The following is a 24495-nucleotide window of genomic DNA, read 5'->3' as shown; positions in this document are numbered from 1 at the left end:
AAATGGCTATTAAGAAGAAAAATGAAATACTGTGCCATTACCAGAAATGGCATCGCATTAAAATAAATGGATTTCCGAGTCAAGTATTGAATTGAGTATTCAGTCTATCTCTTGCTAAATTGCTTCTTCAATTTACTATGTGATTTGTACAGTTGGGGCTGAACTAGTTTATGTATTCCATAGTGTCACATTGTTTTAATTGTGTTTTACCTTCCGTAGGTCAAATCTGAAAGGGCTGTACAGAGGAGATAGCTATAATGTTTACAACTGCCAGAGAAATATCAGAGCTTCCCGGCCTGCACTTGTCTGCTGGATGGGATACACCAGCTTCACAGCAGCTCACATCTGCATTGGTACAGTTACTCTGAAAGATTGTTATTATTTAGATTTTCTATATATTGTTTCTACTTTAAATAAAACAAGTTAGAGACAAAACTTTGATGAATTTTCTGTATGTAAATCCATATTCAGGGAAGAGTTCAGTATGCCCGCTCATAGTTTTCTGTTGACTGTTCTAATTAGGGGTCAGCACAGTAGATCACTGATCATCTGTTCTTCATCTGTTCATCACAGAAATGCCCTGGATGTCCTCTCTCACCACATACATTAACTGCTCCTTTGGCCTTTCCTTTTTCCTCTTCCTTTGCTGCTCATTTTCACAATCCTTCCCTCAGTATACTCAGTATCTCTCCACCACACACTTCCACATCAACTCCCCAAACCTCTTTCACTTTTCTGTGAACTCTCCAACCTTAACTGTCCCTATGATTTATGCTTTCCAAGTCCTGTTCATCCTTTTTCACTCCAAACACAAACCTCAGCAATTTTTAACAACATCTTTACATCCTGTTTTTGACATAACTGTGCTCGCTACCAATTCTTGTATATCCAGTTTCCAAATTCTGTTAGATATTTGTATTATTTCTGTTCATGCTCCTTAAATATTGCCTAAAAGCAATTCTTTCAATCGGCCAGCTCGGGCAGAGACATATCAGAGTATTCGAGCTTTCTACAGTGGGGTGACCACTGTAGATCTGTTGGATGCTGGATAGTGTCTAAGTGCTAAGACTGTAACGCTCTGATCTCTCCCCCGCAGGCATGATCATCCAGACCATAGTGTTCTTCCTCTGCCTTCTGATTGCAGTCTTCCTTGTTATCATACCTGTCCTCCACAGACAGAATCTGATTCTCTTTCAGGTCCTGTGGAGCATGTGGTGAGTGATATAATTCTTGGTGTCTCTCAGCTTTCAGTTTTAGCTTATTTTAAGGTTGTGACCTTGTAAAAAATAAATAAATAAAAAAAGATACAAACACAAGTTGTCGTAAATCCAGACCTGAGAGTATCTGTGCAGTGGTGCTGCTAGGTTTGAAATTTGACACCTGGAGCGTTTTTCAATCAACAACATTCTCTGTGTATGTTGTACAATTTCCTGCCAGCTACCAATGTTTTTTGCGCTTTAATCACTGCTCCTTCTATGTGGGTTTCACCTTTTCAGGCCTTTCTGGCTCATGCTTCTCCTGGTTGTGTTGATTCAACACGTCACCGCCAGGTTTTGCTTCATCAAAAAGACAGGAGGCACACGAGATCTGGACAACAGGTGATTTACTGCATTTTCTACCTTACATTTTCCTGTACTTACATAATTTTACTGCCTGATTTTGATTTGATGCATTCTAATTTATCTCACAGGGGTAATCTGTTCCTGCTGACATACCTGATGTTTCCTGTTAACGTTTTGATCGGGGCAATACTGGGAATCTGGCGCATGATCATCACAGCCCTGTTCAACATTGTCCACATGGGACGTATGGATATCAGTCTTCTTAACCGCAATGTGGAGGCTTTTGACCCAGGTGAGCGAGATAACTGACGTGTATGCAGGTTAGAATCAGTATAGTGTCCATTTCTGTAATAGTGAACATGCTGTAATTATTAGAAGGATTGTAGCTTGGCTAAAAAACACTTTCTTCATCAATTATTGGCACTTTTTTAGCATCCATCTATTGCTTAGAGAGGGCTAATAAATATTTAATAGTTCCCATTTTTTCTCTTTGGACTCAGAAACAGGACGTTAACATATTAATAGGTAATAGCAACACGCTTTTATGTTTGTGGAAGCATTGTGGAAGCAATTTTCTATGAGAAAAAGCACTTCTTCTGATCCCACTTAGAGGTTAGAAATTTGCATCCTGCCCACTTTATCCTCCTGCCAGCTCACTGCAGCTCATATGATATCTGTATTCTGTGCAGGGCAGGGACTCTAATTGCATGGAAATGTCTGCAGATTTGCTGTCAGAAAAAGCAGGTGGTTAAAAAAAGAGAGAGAAAAAGTGTGATTGTATGGTCATTATGTGTGATTGCCTCAAAGCCAACATGGGGCGCAGTCCTGTGTGTTTATTGCTTTTGCCCAGTCAGAATGATTCACCCCTCCCTACGTCTGCCTGCAGCCTACCGCTGCTATGCTCATTATCTGAAGATCGAGGTGAGCCAGTCTCACCCTGTGATGAAGGCCTTCTGTGGGATGCTGCTGCAGTCTGTGGGCCAGGACACCAAAGCTGGACAGAGGTCACGAGATGCTGAAGAAGGTCTGTAGCACAAAACTCAATCCACACCACAGATTGTTCTCCATGTGTGGACAAAAAAAGCACATTGTGGTGTTTTTTGGGGTTTTTTAATGGCACAGAAGAGTGACCATTGCACACAGGTAGTCTTTGTTAATAGGATCAGCTCATTGTTTCAGTTGTTTCATGACATTAAGACATTTTCTCCAGATTATTCTTAAAGCTCAAAATAATCTTAATACCTGCATTAAAAGTGCTGTAGCATCTTTAATTTCTCTGGGGTGTTTAGAATTTAATAGCAGGTCACTGTAACACATAATCAGATCATCTCACTTTGCTGCACGTACAGTGAAAATGAAGGCAGCTCTGATTTAATAATATGCTAAGAGCAAATTGAGTCTCAGAGCAGAATAGCTTGGAGTCCGGCTGCCTGTCCTAATCATATCAGTCATAAACGAATAAACTGTCGTTATGACTCTGCATCCTGTAATATAGGTGCTATATTGTATCTTTTATATTAACAACTTGCGTTAATCCAAAGTGTAAACGGGTGCTTTAGGGTGGATCGCAGATCTGCAGCAACGCCACTGACACACAAAGGAAGAGACTGATGGTCGCTCACATATCATGACAGCAGGACATGCATTACACTGACAAATTAACAAGAAAATCCGCCAGGATTCAGCGGTTGTTGTGGAATTTAGACACAGCTGAGTCCAATTAGAAACGTGCCATGGAGATGTTGCTTGTTTGCATCTAGAAAACAATGTATTATCGGGAATAATCTATTGTATTACAGTGATTACTTCTCCAGTAGCTGATTACACAGATGAGCTACGCTAATTGCCTGTTACATATTCATTCAGCCCAAGGGGCTTTGGCTTTCAGCGTGTTAATGGAAAGCCCAGTATGCTCCCACCATGCTTAGAGGATTAAAATATGATTGCTTTCTATTATTACTCTATCTGCTGTATATAGGGTGTCTTTTGGGAGGCCCACAAATCACCCTTTTCCAATTTCAGTTTAAAATAGAAAAAGGGTTATCCTTAGATGTCATTACATAGGACTTATAGATGTCATACCTTTTGGTGCAATCATGATGTCTGAACGTCCTCAGGGATCCAGCTCGTCCAGCAGGATAAGAAGCAGAATAAAGTGTCCACTGCCAAGAGAGCCCGCAGGCACTGGCAGCTCCTCTACACCCTGGTCAACAACCCCTCCCTTGTGGGCACCAGGAAGCACTTCCAGCGTCAGACCACAGACAGCTTTCTGAATGGAAGCCTGAACCGCAGCACCAGGGAGGAGAGCAAAAAGGAGGCTACGACCAAGGAGGCAGAAGCCGCTGCCAGCAACTAATCAAAAATGCGATACTGATTATGTACTGGCTGCAGAGTCTCGTCCGGTTTGGGTCTGCATTTGTACTATTTGTCTGCATTTGGTGAAATACATGCATTATAGCTCAGTGCCTAGTGTAAAGATATTCACCAAGTCTTTCCTAAACGTCTGGAGATTCGGAGTCCCTCCTGTGCTTTTCATGTTCTCCTGTCTGTGAGGACCTCAGTCTCCAGTCTGATGGGAATGCTTGTGTGGCACTGATCACCTAGTAAACACACTTAAAAAAATAATTTTCTAAACATGTATGTGCTTATTTTGGGATAGAACTCATTTGCACTAATAGCCTTTAATCATGTATTATTTTCAGCATTCAATGCAGATAATGTAAGATGATGGTCATCCAACTAAAAACATGGATGCACAAGCCAATGAATCATCTCTTTGAATGGGAGTTCATATATAGAGTGACAGAGAAGGGCAGAAAGACAGAACATCTGACTATTTATGAATATAAATAATGAACCATTGTCATACTGTGGCCAATAAATTCTCTTTTCTCCCCATCTTTAGGCTACACGCATTGTGTGACTGATATTAACCTGTGGAATAAACTGTATATTTATTCTGTTTTAATTTGTAGACTTTTAAGTCAAAAACATCTTACTGTTTCCAGTATTTCCAGTTCTTGTCAAATAAACATCTTCTTGTTTCAAATGTTTCGTGATATTTCACCATTTGTCTGCGCATTTAAACTTTTAAATGAAAATATACACATCCGATTGTTTTTTCCCTGATAACTGTGAAAATAAAACGAAAAATACAGTTTTCTCCTGTTTTTTGGGGGGTTTTTTAATCACTGATGGGAAATTTTGTTAAGCTATTGCTCAACTAATATATGCATGAGTGCACTTGCAACGGGAAAAGGGCTTTTGAAAAGGAAACTGACCTTCAAACTAACCGGAAGCCGAACAGCTGCGGTAGCAGAAATAAGACCACCGGTCTCAGCATGTCTTCATGGGAATTTCCATAGATGTAAGTGCTCGTAAAACTCAGGATGAACCCTGTATACTATAAATGAAACCTAGACACTGTAGGCTTTAGTCCTCCTCTGTACATTGCTGTACTCTGTAGGAATCCTTGCTGCAAGTAAAATTGTTGAAACGTAATTCTAAGACTCTGGTAACTGCTTAAGTGTTTTGATAAACATTCTCCTATTATCATTTCACATTTTTATATAAGATATTAATTTTAATCCACTTGCGTAGTGTGATAATTTTCTGCCGAAAGAAGAGACCTGAACTGAACCATAAGCGAAAAATATAGACAAAGGGAGGCTTTGTGACTGATCGGAGCTCCAAAACGCAGCAGTGTTCAGGCTTCTCTGTTTTTAATCCCCTCTTTTTTAAAGAAAAGAAAAAAAGCCATGCCATAATAATCACTTTCCAAAAAAGGAAGGAGAATATCTTACATTTTTAAAGAAAAAATGATAATTTTTCGTAATCGAAATAATCATTTGGAACATAATTATTCGAAATGATATGGGGATTCTTTGTTTGTTTGTTTGTTTGTTTGCTTTTGTTGTTGTTTAATAAAATCGGAATGATAGTTAAATCCAGAAAAATCCACCAATTTGTATAGTTTCACATGTTTTATTAATTCCACTTACATAAAATTATATCAAAAAATCTTAAAAGGTCACGTTTTTTTGTTTTGTTTTACAACATAGTTCACAAAAAATCTCACTTTACATATCAAATTACAAGACAGTGAAGCCGACAGACGCTCACTGCGCCCATTTGTTAGGACTTCATTGGAAAATTGATTTTTAAAAAAAATAAAGAAAATTCACGTGGCTTTACATCACAAGTAGACAGTCACATCTAAAAGTCCTATATAGACTACACTATTAGAAAACCGCACAAGGAGTGACATGCCATGGACACGTTCACCGTAAAAAGCGAGAGTACAGCAAGCACCCGTCGATTAAGAGGTTAAAGTCGCACATTTTTAAAGCCTTACGTTACACGTGGAACAACATGTTGTTGGTAAATAACCTGGAATTTCCCGTCAAGCACATCGTCACCTCTGAAAGCTCAGTTTCCCGTTTTTGGACGCACAGGACAGCGCGCAGGGCGCCGCTGTGCGCGCTGTCAGGTGCAACAGCGCCAAGCGCAAATATCATTTCATCAAACACATTAATCCCAATCTTTCTCTAGTTTCTTGGACAAGTTGAGTGGAGCCAGAGTGCCGACACCTGAGAAGATGTTAAATGGCCGTTATGAGATTTTAACAGCCTTGCACAGACACACGCGGCTCAGTGAGAGAATCTTGTCCCTGATGTCAGTTTATTTACAATGACTTCATAGAAAATCCTGTTTTTTGTTGTTTTTGCTTGTTTAAAACGCAGCGAAACGGTGGGTAAAATTTTGTGCACTTTTTTTCTCCTTTTTTTTTTTGCTGCCTCGAATTACGCGCATTTCTCCAAGTCTCGCCTTCGCGAAATTTGCTCCCATATGCCCGTTCGCGTACGTCCCACAGATGGGGTAAACGTTGGTGCTTTCCCGTCGGTTTTGAGGTCCGATAAAAGATATAAATCTGTGCTCGGTTTGTAAACGTGAGTTACTCGTTTTAACCTTACGGAAACTACAAATGTCACATGAATTCAATCACAATCGCGGTGATTGAAGGAGTATTGAGGTAAAAAAGTTAATGATCCCTTTTTTTTAAAGACAAAAATCACACGGCATCGTTTTTTTCACGTGAAGTAATGATGTGTGTGTTACCTGCTTGAATATAGGCTACTTGAAAGCAAAATATTTTACAATATACTCGCAGACGTCAGCGGAGCTCAGCGGCTTGGCTGCTTGTAGTTGCCGTTGATTTCCTCGGAGATGTTGACGGCCTCTGCTCCCAGCGGTAACCTGTCACTGTACTCCGAGCCAACTTCAAACTCCTCCTGGTTGGTCTTGGATGATGATCCGGGGATGGACTCGGTCACCACGCTCTCCTCAGCCTCTTCCTCTCCTTCTCGTTCCTCTCCGTCAACCTCCCCCTCGCCTAACTCGCTGGTTTTCTCTGACTCCACGAAAGATGGCCTGTGATCAAAATCTTTTGTCATTTGCTTCTCCATCTGATCTGGATTCTGAGCTTTCATGATCAGCTTGTAGGTTTTTCCTTGATATTTGTATAGCAAATGACAGCAGGTGGCTCCCAGCAAGGGGACAGTGGCCAGACCCAATAGGAAAATGCTGACAACCACAATTATGAGCAGGGAGGGGATCTTCTTTCTAGTTGTGAAGACTACTTGGACTTGGCAGTCCTTCCCCCCATAGGTGAGACAAAGTGTGTAATTGGTGCCAGGCTGTAAATTATGGAAGCGGTAGGAATTAATTCCCTCCTCTATATTGGACCACTGAACCATGGAGTGTCCGTTTCCAGTATTTACACAGAGGTAGAGCATGTCCAGAGTGGTCTTGCTAGATGAGGACTGGTACAGACCCAAAGGTTCCTTATTCACTGTTTCCTGGTTTTCAGTTTGACTTAGATGAAGATTAGATTTGCTTTTGGCAAGCTGCAGTGGATTCAGCTGCACTTTGGCCTCCGTCTCTGACACTTCTAATGCAATAACACCAAAGTCAAAGGTGTACTGCTTCAGGTCTTCCAGGCTCATGTTGAAGGCATGGTTGGAGATGTATTCACTGCTTTCTCTAACACCGCACTTGCCTGTGAATGTGTGTGTCTTAGGAACAACACCGGTCTGCTCTGTTTCATCGTGTTTGTCTTTTGACGTTTCGGGACTTTCCTTTGTCTTCTCATCAAGCTTTGTCCAGTTGACCACATTATTTTTGGAGGGCTTGTTGGGGTCTGCAGGCTTTTTACCAGACGGACGGCTCTTGTCCACTGTTGAATCGATGACTGTGTTGCTGGCTTCCTTTTGGGTGCCTGCCAGAGCCACTTTAACGCTGCTCTCTGCTTTACCCAACTCGTTCACCGCAAAGCAGCTGTAATTCCCATCTTCCTTTTTACTCACACGGGGGATGATGAGAGTTCCATTTCTAAAAACAAGAAATCGATTGCTGGTTGTTTTATCATTAATTGGCACATCGTTTATTTCTCCAGTGGAGGGCAAGGGGAAAAGATAATTTTGATTTCCTGCAGTCACCTCCCAGGTGATCTGTGGCTTGGGGCTCCCTTTTGTCTCACAATTTAAGATCACCATAATACCTTCATACAGATCTGTGTTTTCTATGTTTGGCTGATATGTTATAGTGACAGCAGGGGGCTCACAGTCCAGTTTAGGAATGCTTGAAATCGTCGTACCCTTCAGATGTTCAGGGGCCTCGCACACAATTGAATTTGGCTCGGGGACAGAAATTTTAGTTGTCGTGATCCAGTCCCTCAGCCACTGCAGACGGCAGGAGCAACTGAAGGGATTGCTAAAGATCTGCAGGTGAGACATAGCAGTGAGGGCGCTGAAAGTCCCCTCGACAATGGTGGTAAACCTGTTGTTGTTAATTCGAAGCGACCTCAGGTCTTTGAGCGTGGAAAAGGCATCCTTTGGGAGGTTCACCATTTCATTGTTGTTCATTTTGAGAAGCTGCAGGGCTGTGAGACCGCGCAGATCTTCCCATGGAAAGTTCACAATTTTGTTGTGGCTGATGTCAAAGTTGCGTAGCTGAACCAAAGGGGCCAAGGTGCCTCTCTCTATGGTGACTATTTCATTGTGGGCGAGCCACAGAGAGGTGGCCTGAGTGATATTAACAAAGCTTTTGCTTTTCAGGATTTGGATTTTATTGGCAGAAAGGCTCACGGTGGTAACATTGGAAGGGAGACCAACAGGGACCTCCAGCAGGTCTTTGTAAGCACAGTCAGCAAACTGATGGGAAAATTTATCCTGGCAGCTGCACTGCTCTGGACACGTCTGCACAATGCCAGTCATAACAGTCCACAAGGCAAGGAGCTGTAAGAACCTTCTTGCCATTTTCTGCACCTGCAAGCATCAATTAGCAGACATTAGCTACGATCAGACATTTATAAGAGCATTATCCATTAGAGCAATCACACCGACGGAAATGTACTGCGGATGCTTTTTTATCTCATATAGATTAAATGTGTTTCTCTGAATGCCTTAAAAACAGTTTCCTTTTATTTTCTTCGCTACACAGAACAACAATGTTTGACGAACAAGCGCACATATGCACATAAGTTGTGGGTCATATTTGATTTCAGATGCCCTCCTCTGAGCGCGTCTGCACAGGCAGGTCCGGGTAAACTGGCGCTGTCCGTGGTGATGAAACGGGCTCTCGTTAATGGGTTTTCTTTTAGTTATTCGAGAAGGTTTCACTCCCAAAAGCACTTAATGCTCAAATCAGATTTTTCCCGATCAATTTGCGGATTATTAAAGCATTCGTGCACAAACGCCTTTGTGACACAGACACAGAATTAATCCGCGGGTTGATTTCTAGACATTTTTGTATTTGTTTTAAAGTTTTGATCCGGATGCTGCTCCGTCTCTCTCTAATTTCATGCAGTAACTCCCGCATTAGCTTATTTTTCCGTCATCTTACCTGTCCAATGTTAACTTCAATTCCCGTGTCTTATAAATCACCCTCGGAGTTTACAGTCCACTTGAAACAAGTTTAATGTTTGAGAAAAGTCGAGTCCTCGGAGGTTTCGGATCCTTTCACATGCTTTGTGCAGACCTGAGCGCAGATGAAGGACGGTGGAGGGATCATTTTTCTCCCGGTGAGTCGCTGTTGCGGTCCGACGGCGCTTTTTTCTTCCTTTCCGGAGAGTGTGGGAGCCTCTGCGCGTCCCCGCCGCTGCGGCGCGAGAAAATGAACGTGAACGCGCAGCCTCTCCCAGCCCCTCTCCGTGTCTATTAAAGATACAGAAGCTGCTCTTGGAGGGGTCCTCCGCCCTCCAAGAAAATCCATAATTTAGGATCCGATGTTTAATTTATTACTCCGACCTAAGCCCATCTTTGACCTCATTCGCTTCACCTTCAACCCTTTGTCTTTAACTAAAGGACACAGGTAAACACAAAAGTAACAGTTTGCACACGAAGTGAAACATTTAAAGTGTTCTTGTGATTAGGAAAAAACTGCAAAGGCACTTATATTATCTAGTATTATCTTTAATAACAATGACAAATAAGGCTGGAGAGAAGGTGAATTCTGAGGAGTCCAGTGTATGGACAGGCTCTGCATAGAGCCACAGGATACCCGGATCATTTGATGGTGTTAGACTGCAGCTGCACCGCATCGTGAAACCTGCTTTAACTTTTTGTTTTTAATAAATATATCTGATTGAACGCAACAAATTTCGGGTAAATCTCAAATGAATTACTTTTAATTTTCGTAAACAAAAAAGCCAAATTCGTGCACATTTTATTTTGTTTGGCAGCTAGTCTCGTGTCTTATTTAAAAGGCTTCTGTGCACCAGTGACTTTCAGCCTATCGCTGTGTAAATAAACATTACATTATATAATCATTATAAGCGTTTGAGTCTTGCAAATTGGTGGTTGCGTTTAAGGAGAAGGGTTTCCTGCTCAGATGCCGCCATCTTCTGGTGGACTTCAGAGGTGTCAGACGTAAATAAAGCAATGCCCCTTTTTATTTTCAGGTTTCAAAGGTTTCAAAGTAATCCAGGCCTTAAACCTCAGGTTTGTTCTCGCTAGTAATAGCAAATCCATAAAAAGAAAGCTTTTATGATAAAACTGAATAAAATATCGCTTCCTTGTCCTTAAAGTTACAGTTTAGTAGTGAATTTTACATAAAATAAATTATACATATAGAAAGTGTCTTTGAATAACAGAGATGCAGAAACGTGTGCATAAGCACAGAGCCATGGCTCAGTGTCAGAGTGTCTAATGAGTCTCACAGGCCTGAATGTGCGCTTGAAACCGTTAATAATTCTTAATAAACAGCCACCAAACAGCTTAAACGACAGGTTTCGTCGTTTAAGTGAATTTTAAATTAAAATTCACAATTCACTGTCATGAATTTGTCTTACCTTCGGTGTCTTGCTTCCACTACGATAAAATCGCACTTCCTGCATAGCTCTTATCTTACAGCTGTGTGTGTGCTTACATAAAACTTATCTTTCCCCCACTTCCCCTTTTCTATATACCGGAAAAATTCAACTTTCACAAATTATTATGTTGGCCAAAGTCTTAGCCGTGTCTCTAATAAAACTTGTGTAAATTCTGTTGTTGTTGTTGTTTTACAACGACAGTTTTGGTAAATGAGCTTCCAGAACTTTATCTGCAACTTTATTTCTTACAATTTAAGTTGAAAGTGTCTTTCTGACAGATGTCTTTCTTTATCACAGAGGCTTTTTCGTCATCATATAGAAAAACCGTTAAACATCTAACTTCTTTACACTGACAGAAAGGGGAGTTTTACTCGTCTGTATGTGGCCTGCCATGTAAAATGATTCTGACACCTCTGGTCTAATGCACAGATTGCAAAGACATACTAAACATTTATTTAGCAATAAGAAGAATATGAATATGAAATAACAATGGTAAGGAGGTCTGTGTACAGAAATGGTTAGGATTCCTAAACAGTTCATGTAATGAATGTCTGCACTTCAATCACATCTTGCTTGTTTGATTTAAATTCCACTGCCATGGTGGACAAAAGCAAAATTACAGAAACTGTATCACTGTCCAAATATTTGCAAACTGGAGCTTATCTAAGGAGGCAGAGTACCCCCTCAACACATGTACGGGCAATTTAGAATAATCAATTAGTCCAACTGTGCATGTCTTTGGACTGTGAAAGGAAGCAACAAAGGGCAAAAGACAACCTGCACAAACTTCACAGGAAAAGCTCAGCCTGTACTGCTATGAGGCAGAAGTGCTAATCACCACAAAGAGTTTAAATTCCCCAAAACCTCTTTTTAAAAAACAGGTCTGGGTAGTGTTCATTTTCCTATCCAGGTAATCACCTGGAGATTTATATTCTTCCCTCGACCCTGTCACGATTTGTTTAATTGTCAAGTCTCAATATAACTTGTCTTTTGGGTATCAATTTACTTTTTTTTTTAATTTTAGGTTTTGTTTTGTGTCAGCAAGTAAAATAGATTCTGATACGGAACTAACGTACTCTCTCTTCCCTTTCCTCCTTCTTGGCTGCCTGCTCGGCTGCCGTACAATTTCCTGCTGTATTCGTGATTCAAGTCCCTGCGGTAAACCATCTAGATTTCTATCTTCCTTATTTTCCAGATGTCTTTTTAAATGCTTTAAACATTTACTTTAACTGTTAAAATCTCACCAGCTCTTTGCTCTGAACCTGCTTCTGCTCCCTCTCTTCACACCACATTTTGTTTCACACCTAATGGAGTACATCCCCAAAGTATTTCCAAACGTGTGCACACTGTAAATTTGTACAGCCTTTCAGATCATTTTCAAACGTCGTCCAGAGTATGTTTATTTAGAAACTTCACAACGCTGTGTTGAGACTTCTCAAACAAAAGGCTTTTGGAAACAATGTGATTTAACTCAGTGTCACAAATCCTAATGTGGCCCTGGAGAGGAGTGATCATTTTAAGTGATTTATTTTAAGATTTAATTAAACACAGCAGTGGAAAATGTCCAGTACAAGCACAGCTACAAACAACTTTTTAAATTATACAGAATATGTAAATAAATAAATAAATAAACCCATCTACTTGTCCTACTAGGGATTAAGTTAGGAAACAAGAGGACACACAGATGTTCCCAGGTGTCACTACTACCCCCAGTGAGCATACTGGCTACCACCAATCCCATGAAGATGACAGAAGGACTAGGGTTTAAAATCACTAGGACAATATATTTAAAAAAACAAAACAAAAATACAAACAAACCCTGGAGAACAAAAAATAAAAAAAATAATAAATTGAATGGTAATTTATTTTAAATTAAATTCAAGAAAAGTACAAACACTTAAAACATAAATGGATAATAATCTGCACTTGACTGGAATTTCAAAAGGAAAACAAAGAGCAATTCGAATCACTCACAGCATGAATATGCCTTCTCTTATACATAAACACACATGTGGAGTAGGCTAATTACCAAAACATTCAAGTACCCCACAGCTCAAGCAGCTACAGGTTTAGGATTTATGAGGAAGTACTGTACAAATAAAATCAAGCAATGGCTCATCTGGTACTTTGTTTATTTTTTCCTGCTCTTTTTTTTAGGTTGTTTTGTCTTCTACTTCAAAGGGAAACCGCCACACCCAAGTTATCACGGAATCATCTGTCGTGACTCTCAGACCAAAAGAGAACGTTTTAATTTTCATGTAACACACCAGCACCTACTACAGCAAGTGCAAACAACTCAGAAGTGACAAAATCACAAACCATACCATAGTGCACATGCATACCTTGGAGGATTGCACTGAATCACCCTCCAAGGCCTATCACACCATGCATGTCGCATTTCATTTGTTACCCAAGGAATTCACGCTATTCTGAGTAATGTCGACTCCCCGGGGACCTTGGAATTGCCATACACTACACTCTGAGATAATCATTTTCAGGGTGAAATGGGCATGCGAGTATTGTTCTAAGCCTTGGCTTGTAGGGTCAGGTTAGCCATGGATTTGTGTTCAGTTCAGGGTAGGCGTTGAAGCGTGAACCGATGTCGGGTCTGTTGGATAACAGCGACCTCTGCTGGCAACGGATTGCAGTTACAGACAGGCGTTGTAAATTCATGTCAGGCAAAGTATCGTGCGTGCTTAGAAACTTTAAACAACATGACGCACATGTGAAAAGCTACATTTATGACATTTGCTTTCAGTTCTAAGAATTTCCTTAATCGGAATTTGTGTTTGTTTTCCAATAATTTCCTTCCTGAAGTCTTCCTGTGAGAAGAAGGACAGGAAAACTTGGGAGCCGAGGTCCTGAATGAAGATTTACTCTTATCAGAACAGAACAGAAACCAAAAACATGTTTGTTAGTCACCATATCTGTGACCTCAGACGCCAATGCAGCACCAGCTTAGTCCTGTGATACCGTAAGTGTTTCTTAACATAGTCCTAAAGTAAAGCCTATCAGTGATGCTTAGCTGTAAGTCCTCTATAACACCACTTGACACATTTCTACAACTTGATGAGTGACTCAGAAAAGAACCCAGACATAAACAAAACATGAGTGCATGCAGATGGTTTACCAAAGGACAAACCTAGTTGTTAGATCAGGGATTATGTAAATTCTGTCTTAAGCCACAGATTTAGTAAGCTTCATTATAATTATAGTAGCCTAAGACAGACAGAACAACATATGAACCATAAACAGTGGAAAGTACCATCTCCTTCTACAGTGTTAAATATTTGTGTAGACACTGCAGATCAAAACAGTTAAAACCATGTGGCTGTAAATCAGAGCCCACAACAACATAGTGTGTCAGTGGCTGAAAGGGCGTGTTTTCCTAGAATGAAACTGCAACAACAGGGTTTGGTCAGCAGAGTGTGGCCAAAAGACTGAGACCACTACTGTGAGAGCCAAGTTCAGAGTCAAGTGTTACACTATAATGGATGCTGTGTTATCTCATATTTGGAGACAGGATGAGAGAAGCATAAACAACACTAGGTTTCCATGGAGTTTCTGGACTTCAATTAGTTAATCTGAAAGAAAATCTTACAACCTTATCGGACTCCACCCAAATTCCCATTTGTTTTTGTCTATGCACATACACTGTAGTGCCCCCCTTCCCCCAAAAAAATCTCTTTACATAAGCAGGATGTACTCTGTGCAGTCATTAAGAACGCTGAGACTAGATCTAGGTAAAAGACAGCTTAAGCTCAAGATCCTTGCTTTGTCATCTGCCCTCTTGTCATGCTGAAAGTTATTTACTGAGTACTCTGGCTGATTAAAACACAGCCTGCTAAGATTAAATAATAATATCTTACCTAATAGGATGACTCCTAGTGAACAGTAAATTGTCACACTCTTTTTATGATGAAGAAATCATTACAAGACATTAGCAGGTTTTCTTATCTCTTTAAATATTTTGTGAATAATGAAATAAATAATACTTTTCATATAAAAAAAACTTTTTTTTTTAAACATTCGGGATTAAATAATTTAATACCGTACCAAAATACATGTGTGTAAGGCAACATGATGACACAAGCTGTAAAGAGACATTATGTTAAATTCATAGAATTAAAGCAACACAAGGCACAGCTTACTACATTCTGGTGTAAATAAAGTTTTAAGTGGTTTATTAGCTACATTATTGCTCTATAACACTCTTTATCAAGGGACTAAAGCAATAATTCAGGTAAGGAATCTGACTCCATCTCAGGCTACTGAGGCCAACTCTGTGTTCTTTAGAGGTTTTCTCTACAAGGTGATTGCAATAATTCATTTTAACAAAATATTATGTGCACAATATTATGGGGGCAGCAGCACTTGCTTAGGCTGCTGCCCCCGCGACCCGGCCTCGGATAAAGCGGATGAAGATGGATGGATTATGTGCACTATTTTATTTGTATTATAGTATAGGTCATGAAAAAAAGAAAAAAAGAAAAGTGCTATCAGTGCTATAATACTGTGTACAAAAATAAGATTTTTTTTTTCCCTTATGGAGGTACTCCATCTTTAACATCCTTTCCAGTATAATAATACGCCTCCTCTGCACTTCCCCAAACCGTCTCAGCCGAGCTGTCCATCTGATCGACTCATTTCTAATCCCAACAAAACAAAATCCCTACCACCTCCAGCTCGGCCTCCTGTCTTTTTTGTCACTGCCGCCGTCTTCAAACCGTACATCATAACAGGTCTCACTGCCATCTTGTAAACTTTCCCTTTCACTCTCGCTGTTATCCTTCTGTCACAAATCACCCCGACAATCGCTTCCATCCGCTCCACACTACATGCACTTGCTTCTTCTCCTCGTTTATGCATTACCCCTGCTGTGGATGAGCAATGCCAACTCATCCACCTTCACTATCCCTACTCTGCGCCGCGTCAGGAAAACACATACCCAATTTCAGTGAGTATGTGTTAAAAATTCTAACACTACAAATAGGCCAACTTTTTGCATGTTTTGGAGTATTTTTGACATAACTGCTTTTAAATACTGAGAGAAGCCATTTCCCAATATGCAAAGCCAAATATTTTCATTGTGCATTTTTAAGATACCTTTCTGAGCACTGAGGCAAAAAGAAGGTGGAGACACATTCCTAAATTATCGGGTCAGCAGTGCAATGTCAAAACAGATAATTTACATTTTTTGTGGAAAGAGTGGAAAGAGCTCTCTTCCCTTCAGTTTGTATAAGACTTACAATTAAGCAGACTTACTGTTTAAAGATTGTCTGTGGCCCTTTGACTGGAAGCTTTCCCACTTACACTCATAGTTTAATAGTGTTGTTGACTTGAGATATACATTCATGTAAAGAGGAATTACCTCTGATTACTTTCTGTGCCTTCCATTTCATTGATTGTGTTAAAAGGAAGAAAGGTACTCAGCTAAAGTGTTTTATGTAAGATGCTCCGATGTTTTCAATCACCATTGGAGACCATTCAAGCTGTGCACTGCTGACCGGTTGTACTGCTTTCTTTTTTCTTTCCCCTTCCTGTTCAAGCCCCTCTTTGAAACAATAAAGGTTTTTCACAGCAGAAATGTTTCTGTGTTAGGTTCCGCTAAAGGCTTGACATGGATTTCCGTTAGTGCTGCATGAGTACAGAGGGCCTGACATTTTGACACTGCAAATTAAAAGTAGTGAGTAACAGAGAGTCAGTTCAAAAAGAAATTATTGCTACAAGCAGCGTGATCCATGTCATCTCTGGAATAAGAGCTGGTGCAGCGTTCCAGTTGTCAGGTGTATTGCTTTTTGAGCACTTTTTTGGGTCTTGGTTCTCTATGAGCTCGTATGTTCCCACCACTTTGATGTAGTCTTTCTCTTCTGAAATACATCTGTACGTGCCATACTTCTCCTGTGACATGGAAGGAATGAGGTGCAGACAGTTGGTAAGCATCTGCAAACAAGGACTCTTTTGGCCTTTTTGCTCCCATGTATACTCAGCGTGGTAGGAGTCTATGGGACAGGACAGATAGAAAGGCACACCCTGGGGGACTGAATGAACTGTCCTCAAATGCACTGATGATAGTGGAGGTATCTCACGTTTGGTCCGGTTTCTTGGCTCTTGGAGAAAAGAAAGAAAGGGGGGGGAAAAGGGAAAGAGAGCGATCAGAGAGATCAGACTAAATTTGTTCCTGGAGTCTACAGCAAGATGAATAAATGTCTCATCATTAGCTACCTTTAACTGTTAAACTGCATACGTTTGTTTTCCCATCCACGATATTCTGAATGCTCCCTCTGCAAAGACGAATAAAACACGTTTCAGTGAGTGATGTTTCTGCAAGATTTTTTCCCTCTTTGATTATCTGATTCATTTCTACAGCTGTTTCAGGTATTGTGCAAAACATAATAAAATGTGCCAGAGGGTCTTGGTAAGACTGCTGCTCGCACTTACGGGACAGTCGAGGTGCATCCATTGTTAGTCCAGGCACAGTATGGATCCCGGGCCAGAACACATTCTTCGCAAGACTTGCTGTACTCCTGACAACTCTGAAGGTTCACTGCAGTTATTCTCTCAGCAGACCCCACAATTAATGTTTTCTGAGCAAAGGAAGACAAAAATCTAAATTTACTTTAAACCTGAATGAAAAGATTTTCTTTTTGGGGAAATTGTAGACTCTATAGCCTGCTTATTGATAGATTTGGCTTTTCCTGGCACAAGACAACTAATGCACACGAGGTGTTTGTCAGCTGAAAATAGCTGCATGTGAAGCACAAAAGCAATGACCTGACAGATAAAATGCGACGCTCTGCAAAAAGAAATAGCAACATCATGTTTCACTGAAGGTGGGCGCAGCTGAGAGAAACACTGATGCCAGAACGGCAAAGCACAGTGCTCTGCACTTAGTATGGCATTTTAAATGAACCCTACCTTTTTAGAGTCAAGCTTCATTGACTGTATGATTGAAGAGTTGGAGAGCTGCGTTTCAGATATGATAAAAGGTTCTGACCCAGACTCCAAGACTTTATGGATCTTCCCGGAATCTGTTGGAACAGGAATTTGATATTGTGTTATTTTTTGCAAGTGATATATCTGGCTAGGTATTTTTAGCTTATTGTTCCTAACAGATATTACAGACAATGCATTCTTAAAATGTAAGACAATTGAAAGGCAGCGAAGGCACTAATGACAAAACAAGATCCCAAGGACCCTGTGCTGTTGAACAATGACATACCAGTAGCTAGAAGCAGAATGTTATAAAATCTTTGGTCTGCAGCCTGAACTCTGTCCACGACTATCTTGGTGTAGTTGTTGGTGCTTATATAAAAAGGATCTGAGTCAACCCAGTCGGCCATTTCTGAGTGATCCTTCACAATATTGACTGTGTGACGTGGCAAAGCCTTGCTGTTCGTGGAACACTGAAAAATAAATGCAAAAATAGTCTGTATACTGCATGAAAGGCAAAAAAAAAAAAAAAAAAAAATAGTCCAAAAACAAAGCACAGACAAACTTTTCCACATCGTAAATTACAGGGGTGGTTTTATTTACAAAATATAGCAACATGAACAGAAAAAGGACCACGGTCGGTGTCAGCCCCTTTTTGAAACTTGCATTATGGTTGTGCCACAATGAGGGGAAACTGCAAATACAAAGGTCCTTCATTTGTTCCATTTAATCTCAGTGGATGTCAAATAAATAACCACAGTCTCTATGATGGAAACAATGAATGTGATGAAACAGTCCATGCACACAGCTGTTTCCATGTCTTTTTTTTTTTTTTTTAAAAACCACAGGTCGTACTCATGCACATGATATAGAATAAACTGCTTAGACTGCATGTGAGCAAAACGAAAATAGAAATGTAAAAATAAAACAATTTAGAGGAAGTTGTCTGTAAATTCTGTTTCTGTAAAGTAACATAGCAACATAATAAAGTTCTTACCGTTCCTGGCCTTGGTGTGGGAACGTTGTCGTTGTAGCCCTTGAATTTGGAGTTCTCAAATATATTTTCAATCATTTTTATTGTATAGATGCAGACTGCTGTAGAATTCCTAGAGTGGATATAAGAAAGAAAGATTGCCAGAGCGTTCATCATGGGTTTAAATCATCTGTGAATTTGTTATTGCCTCAGCTCATGGGAGTGGAAGAAGGGCAACACCCTTGAAAAGGAGGACAAACAGTTGACCAACAGTCTAACATCATGTGTTTTTGGAGCTACAGTCCTAAGATACAAGGAATGGAAAGTCATGTTGCTAAAGCAATACTACCCATCTTGATGTTTTGCTTTTGATTGTGGTGTCACTGTCATGTTTGCATGTTGCTTAGATATTAAAAATGAAGCATCTAACCAGTTGCTCGTGAAGAGGGCATAGACCCTGGTGTCTTGCCAGTTGTCTGCGTGCATCACATAAACATCTTGGAGGCGGTTAAAATACAGCGACTCCTTTGGAATTCCACACACAAGACGGGCCTTGAGGAAAGATGTCCACATGTTCTGGAAGAATCGTTTTGATCCACCTTCATCCACCTGAAATATGATACCGACAGGAGGAAACTCATTAATTCTGCTTCGGCTGAAGGTTATTCGATACAGTTTCCATTACGTTGAGCTGTATCAGAAATGTGAAACGAGAACACCTGAACACTTTTAGGGCAAGTCTCGTTTTGCACAGATGTCAAGCGAGGATCCCGAAAACAACATTTGAGCAAAATGAAAGCTTTTTTCGCTGGTTAATGTAAAGTAGATGAAGTCCAATTTTTTGGTGTTGGTGGTGGGTCAAAGGTTTGTTTGCTTTGTTGTGCAAATCAATATTTTCTTGTGATGGTTTTAAACTAACATGACTAATGCAACATCCTGATATAAGAGGAAATACTGGGTGAGCATAACTACTGCTTCCATAAAAACATAAAGCCTAACATCAACATCAAGCACCTCTGATCTGACAGACTTTAGTATCTTGTTTCCTCTTTATGGAAAATTATGCAGATCATTACGGTAAAAGAAACATGGCAAACCATCACAAAACAATATTAGAATTATTCACAGTCGCTGCCTTTAATTTAGATTCAGTACAGCAGGTGGTGGTAAGCTGAGTTGTTAAGATCATCTCACAGGTTTTGTGTTTTTTTTTAGCTGTGTCATTTTAGGCAACTGTACTGTTGATGTGTCCAAAAACAGAAAGAAAAAAAAAAAAAAAAAAAAAAAAAAAAAAACCCTGAACTGACTGACTCAACCTTCCCTGTGCTGTGCTATTATCACACCCTCTCACACATACTGAGCCAATAATGCCTCTCCTTTATTTTAATGGGCATGATCACATTTTGCCATTCATTATGAATATTGTTGTTCTAAAGCTTACAACATTATTACAACATTTTCCAACTGTGTGGCAAGTGAACTGAAACCCACTTCAAATTTGCTTCAAGTACTTTGGTATTGGACATACTCTGTCAGTGGCAGAGCCTTGTACTCATGCCAAACGCATTCGCAAAACTTTATCCAATTGTAGATCAAATTAGACTGAAGGCCAAGTTCAAAGGTGGGTGTGGTCCATCCTATGAGGACTGGGCACAAAGGGTCCCAGAATGAAGGGGCACAACCCACCTTCCAAAATGCTTGAAAAAGGTTTGCTTATGTAGTCACAGCAAGACTTTTGATTGTTCCTAATTCTTGAAAGTGAGATGAAGATGTTTTAGAGAATTTATCTGTACGCAAAGTTGAGTTTCATTGATGTTAGCTCAGCTTTTTTCACCATACCTTACAAACTCTGGCAATCCTAGATATCAGTGGGTCAGCCTCTCGGTTGTGGTCTGAGTTCTTCTCACGGAAAAAGACATAAATTTTCTCATTGTCTGGGTCGTCCTTCCGCTGCACCCATGACGCAGAGACGAATGTGGGCTCTGTGAAAACATGATAAAAAGATTTAAAAAAAAAAAAAAAAGTGTTTACAGTGTAGCGCGAACTGAAAAACCCCCAAAACAAAACAGAAAGCCTGCCACATCAAACTTGAACCAAAGCATAATTACCCTACAATGAGGTGAGGAGTGAACAAGACAAACTTTTAAGTCAAACATATTCTGATTATACGACACCAATGTATTAAATTACAGTAGTTTTCCTCCATTATAAAATAAGAGCAGGTATTTATTTACCTGAGACCCAGCTGTCATACATCCAGACATTAGTCCTGTGGCCAGCTTGTCTTCTGAACTGCAATGTACTTCCATCAGCATCCAAAGGTGCTGCTGCATACAGATCCCCTTCTAAAAATAGCCGATACACCAAATTGACAGGGGCAAAAATGTTGAATTTTTGAATAATCAGTTACATTAATCTGCACACTGATAATTAAAACCTTGAAAACATGGTAACTACAAAAGCGGCGCGTAACATACCTACTGTGAGCGATAGGGAGTTCTGTGTGGAGATAAATGGAGAGATTCCTGTCCCGTCACGACTATCGAATATTTCAAGAGACTGATTGTTCACTGAAGGGCGCTGCAGGGTCACAGAGAGTCAACAGAACACAGTGACATTACTTCAAGAGAACTGTGACGGGAAACCACAAAACACCAGACACCCAGCACCTTCATTAAATTATAGATGAGGGCGCCCAATTAAAGTTTAACAAGAAGCACCAGAGCTCCACTCCTTAATTGGCTTTTCTCTGCTGCTAGTTTATGGAAACTAGTTTAGTTTCCATTAACTTGTCACAGAAGTGCAGAAAGTCACACACTTTTAGTCTACGGTTTAACACATTTAACACTTTTTAGAATCACTCACAAGTTGCCAGCACTCTGGTTTCTGTCCATTCGTCCCGCAGACAAACAGGTTGTTCTGAAACTTCTCAATGACAGTGATAACATTTTCACAGGGGTCCTATGACACAGAGAGAACTTTGTTATGGAAACCGATTCTATATTTCATTTTCACAATGCATTTATTAGCACATCTCTGATCATTCTGTAATCACCGACCTCTTGGCATTCCTCTTGCCCCGTTGCATTCAGATGAAATTTCTGTCAACACATTGATTGTAGACAGATTAGCCATAACTTTAGCAACATTTCAAAAACATAAGAAGCATCTGAAACAATCACTAAGAAACTAATTACAACACTGTCTACTGAAATAGCTGTCTGATAGATTAATAAAAGGATAGACTAAAACCAGTTCCCTTAATTCAAATGTCTTCTTGATTCCCTTCAGCTTCTCTTCCCACAGCACGACATCCATTAGTGATATCAATGATAAGACCCATTTCTTCTCTTATGGTCAAGAATCATTTACTTATTAAAAATTTAACATTAAGATTAAAAAAAAAAGTCATACTGAAATTTCTGGTTTATTACATGTTCTATTCTTAATGATTCTGTCGGTGCCATGAGCTCAGCACCTGGACCTCTTAATGAGCACTTTGAGGCTACAGTACAAGGTCTTGTATGGCAGACAGACGCTTATTAGGACTGTCACAACCATCTGTTGGTTTTAATGGCTACTGCTTAACCCCACAGGAATTGAGGAAAAAAAGAAACACCATCAACAACAAAATAAGAAAACATAAATAAAGAACATCGTTAGTTTACGATTTGTTGCTCCAACCCACCTCTATGACGTGGAAGTCGTCCACATTGAGTTTCAATATAAAATCATTGCCTCCCAGGTACAGTTCATCTGAGCCCTCCTCATAGAACAACACACTGTGGTTCTGATTAATTTGGTATTCAAGCCCAACGCTTATATCTGCAGGGTGAAAAAGCATCTCATAATCACGCTTTAATCAGGAATTACGGCATTCTGCACTTACATCAAAACACGAGAAGATGAATCGGATTTGTCCTTGCAGTGTTTTTGACTAAAGTGAATAGGAAACACACACTAGAGCTTTCGTAATGTAATACTGCCACTGCGTCGATGTTAACGCAACCTACCTTTGCTTAGAAGTCGAGGAGTATTTTTGGACCCGAGAGTCGGTGTATCCTTCAAACCAGCAGAAAGAGCTGGCTGTAAATCCCCGACAAGCCAAAATAAAGAGAAAAGAAAACGCTTCATATTGCGCCTTAGCTGCTGAGCTGCACTACAATCCCTTTGCACCCTCAAAATCAATCTGCTCTACTCGCTCCATCCTCTTGACTATAAAAGCCTCGTGGGCGTGGCATGCTGTTCTGCCTTATATAAAACACAAGTCTTAGAAATATATGGATTGTTTCTTGTGTTAATTTAATATAAACATTTCTTCTTTATTCGTGGGGTTTGCGTCACCTATCATATTAAAAACCTCGTATAGATGACGTTATTTATTGCACTGGGCTGAGCCTGTAGCCCGAAAAAAAAAAAGTCGATTGGATAGTGATAGTCTTATACTGCAAGATCAGACTGACTGTAATCCTTTTAACACCGACTGCTTCACTATTAAATCCTTTCGTAAATCGACCTTACTGGAAGCGAAATTCTGGACACCCTTTAGGTCCATTGTTTTAAATGAACCTTCTTCCTCGTTACAAGATAAATAATGTCGAGGAAGAAATCTATCACCAAAAGTCATTTATTTATATCACGTTTGAATGAAGTTTCTACGAGGATTACAGGTCTGTGGCATTGTAAATGCTGTTCAGGTAGTTTACCTGCAAGCAGCTCCCCTGCTTTGAAGCACAGTCAGCTACGCGGGTCTAATGGCGTTCTCACGAGATCAAGATGTGAGATATGTTAACAACTTCTTTTTTATGGAGAAAGGAGAAAAATTGCCACAAACAGAACACCAATGCGTTCCCAGGCCAGCCGAGAGATATAATATGGAACACCTCACCAAGGAGGCGCCCAGTCAATCGTTTGAGCAGGAACTGCAAAAATCACACCCCTGTGCGATTTTTTCAGTCGCGCGATTCAGCTCCTGCTCAAACTGTACGATTGACTCGCAGGGGTTAGAAGTTCATAGGTCACGATGCAGGGTCTCACACTACATGGCCCGATGCTCTGATGCGACCCGAGTGCTCACACTGTGCCTCCATAAAATGAAGGTTATAACAGAAATTCTGTCGCTCGCTCTCCCTCTGTCTTTCACTCACACAGACACACCACCACCATCAACTTTGCTAAATTGCTAATGAAAAACATTGATCAGGCAGCTGTGATTGAGCAGCAGTGTAAATCCAACTATTTTCACGGTTGTTGTGGTCGTAATAATTTTGTGAGGCCACACCGAAAAGGCTCGGATGAGCTTTCCAAAGTTCTACTAATTGTGCCTCCATCGCTTGTGTCCAGATCACACGCTACACTGCTGTGCTGCGCCGTCTTTTTCGCTGACATTTGTGTTTGCGCGTGCGCAGTGTGAGCGGCTGCGGTGACACCCTCACGACGGTCGCGAGGACAAACAGGTTTGAAATCCTCGCGACCAAGCGATTGATGGTCGTGAGGTGTTAATCGCCTCTCGTTACCCCACGTATACTACACGATGCACGACGCACGATGAAGGCCAAAATCGGGCCGATCGCCAAAACGGTCGCACGACTCAAAAATCGGCTCAAAATGGGCCAAAAATCGCACAGTGAGGCCAGCCACCCTTTGGAGGAAGCCCA

At 40.4% G+C, this 24495-nt stretch overlaps 3 protein-coding genes across 7 annotated transcripts in view; 1 reads left to right on the top strand and 2 right to left on the bottom strand.

Moving 5' to 3' along the window:
• stra6 (signaling receptor and transporter of retinol STRA6) overlaps positions 1–4611 on the top strand; it is a 66831-nt gene extending 62220 nt beyond the window's left edge. For all 5 annotated transcript variants that reach the window (XM_085282228.1, XM_085282226.1, XM_085282229.1 and 2 more), the window contains 6 exons: positions 220–353; positions 1097–1214; positions 1497–1598; positions 1691–1854; positions 2449–2586; positions 3680–4611. In XM_085282228.1, the coding sequence (XP_085138354.1) occupies positions 220–353; positions 1097–1214; positions 1497–1598; positions 1691–1854; positions 2449–2586; positions 3680–3918 (895 nt within the window). In that variant the 3' untranslated portion in view covers positions 3919–4611. The remainder of the gene's footprint in view (positions 1–219; positions 354–1096; positions 1215–1496; positions 1599–1690; positions 1855–2448; positions 2587–3679) is intronic.
• Positions 4612–5526: 915 nt separating this feature from the next.
• On the bottom strand, positions 5527–9725 carry islr2 (immunoglobulin superfamily containing leucine-rich repeat 2). Its single transcript, XM_085282224.1, has 2 exons — positions 9465–9725; positions 5527–8887 (listed from the first exon to the last, which is right to left on the bottom strand). The coding sequence occupies exon 2, from the start codon at positions 8876–8878 to the stop codon at positions 6746–6748; it is 2133 nt and encodes a 710-aa protein (XP_085138350.1). The 5' UTR covers positions 8879–8887; positions 9465–9725; the 3' UTR covers positions 5527–6745.
• A 5362-nt stretch (positions 9726–15087) lies between these two features.
• On the bottom strand, positions 15088–23048 carry sema7a (semaphorin 7A (JohnMiltonHagen blood group)). The gene is made up of 14 exons (XM_085282223.1): positions 22852–23048; positions 22527–22663; positions 21898–21939; positions 21704–21799; positions 21316–21418; positions 21073–21183; positions 20678–20820; positions 19269–19447; positions 18863–18971; positions 18155–18338; positions 17851–17963; positions 17374–17519; positions 17158–17216; positions 15088–17042 (listed from the first exon to the last, which is right to left on the bottom strand). Exons 1-14 carry the CDS (start codon positions 22970–22972, stop codon positions 16639–16641), a joined length of 1947 nt encoding a protein of 648 aa, XP_085138349.1. The 5' UTR covers positions 22973–23048; the 3' UTR covers positions 15088–16638.
• Between the last annotated feature and the right edge of the window lie 1447 nt (positions 23049–24495).

The sequence above is a fragment of the Mchenga conophoros genome, linkage group LG7, assembly GCF_057382185.1.
Source record: "Mchenga conophoros isolate Kocher_MC1m ecotype Shallow Benthic linkage group LG7, M_conophoros_male_GT1.1, whole genome shotgun sequence".
Classification (NCBI taxonomy): domain Eukaryota; kingdom Metazoa; phylum Chordata; class Actinopteri; order Cichliformes; family Cichlidae; genus Mchenga; species Mchenga conophoros.
Note: the sequence above shows the minus strand (reverse complement) of the source record. Positions and strands in the feature narration are given on the sequence as shown.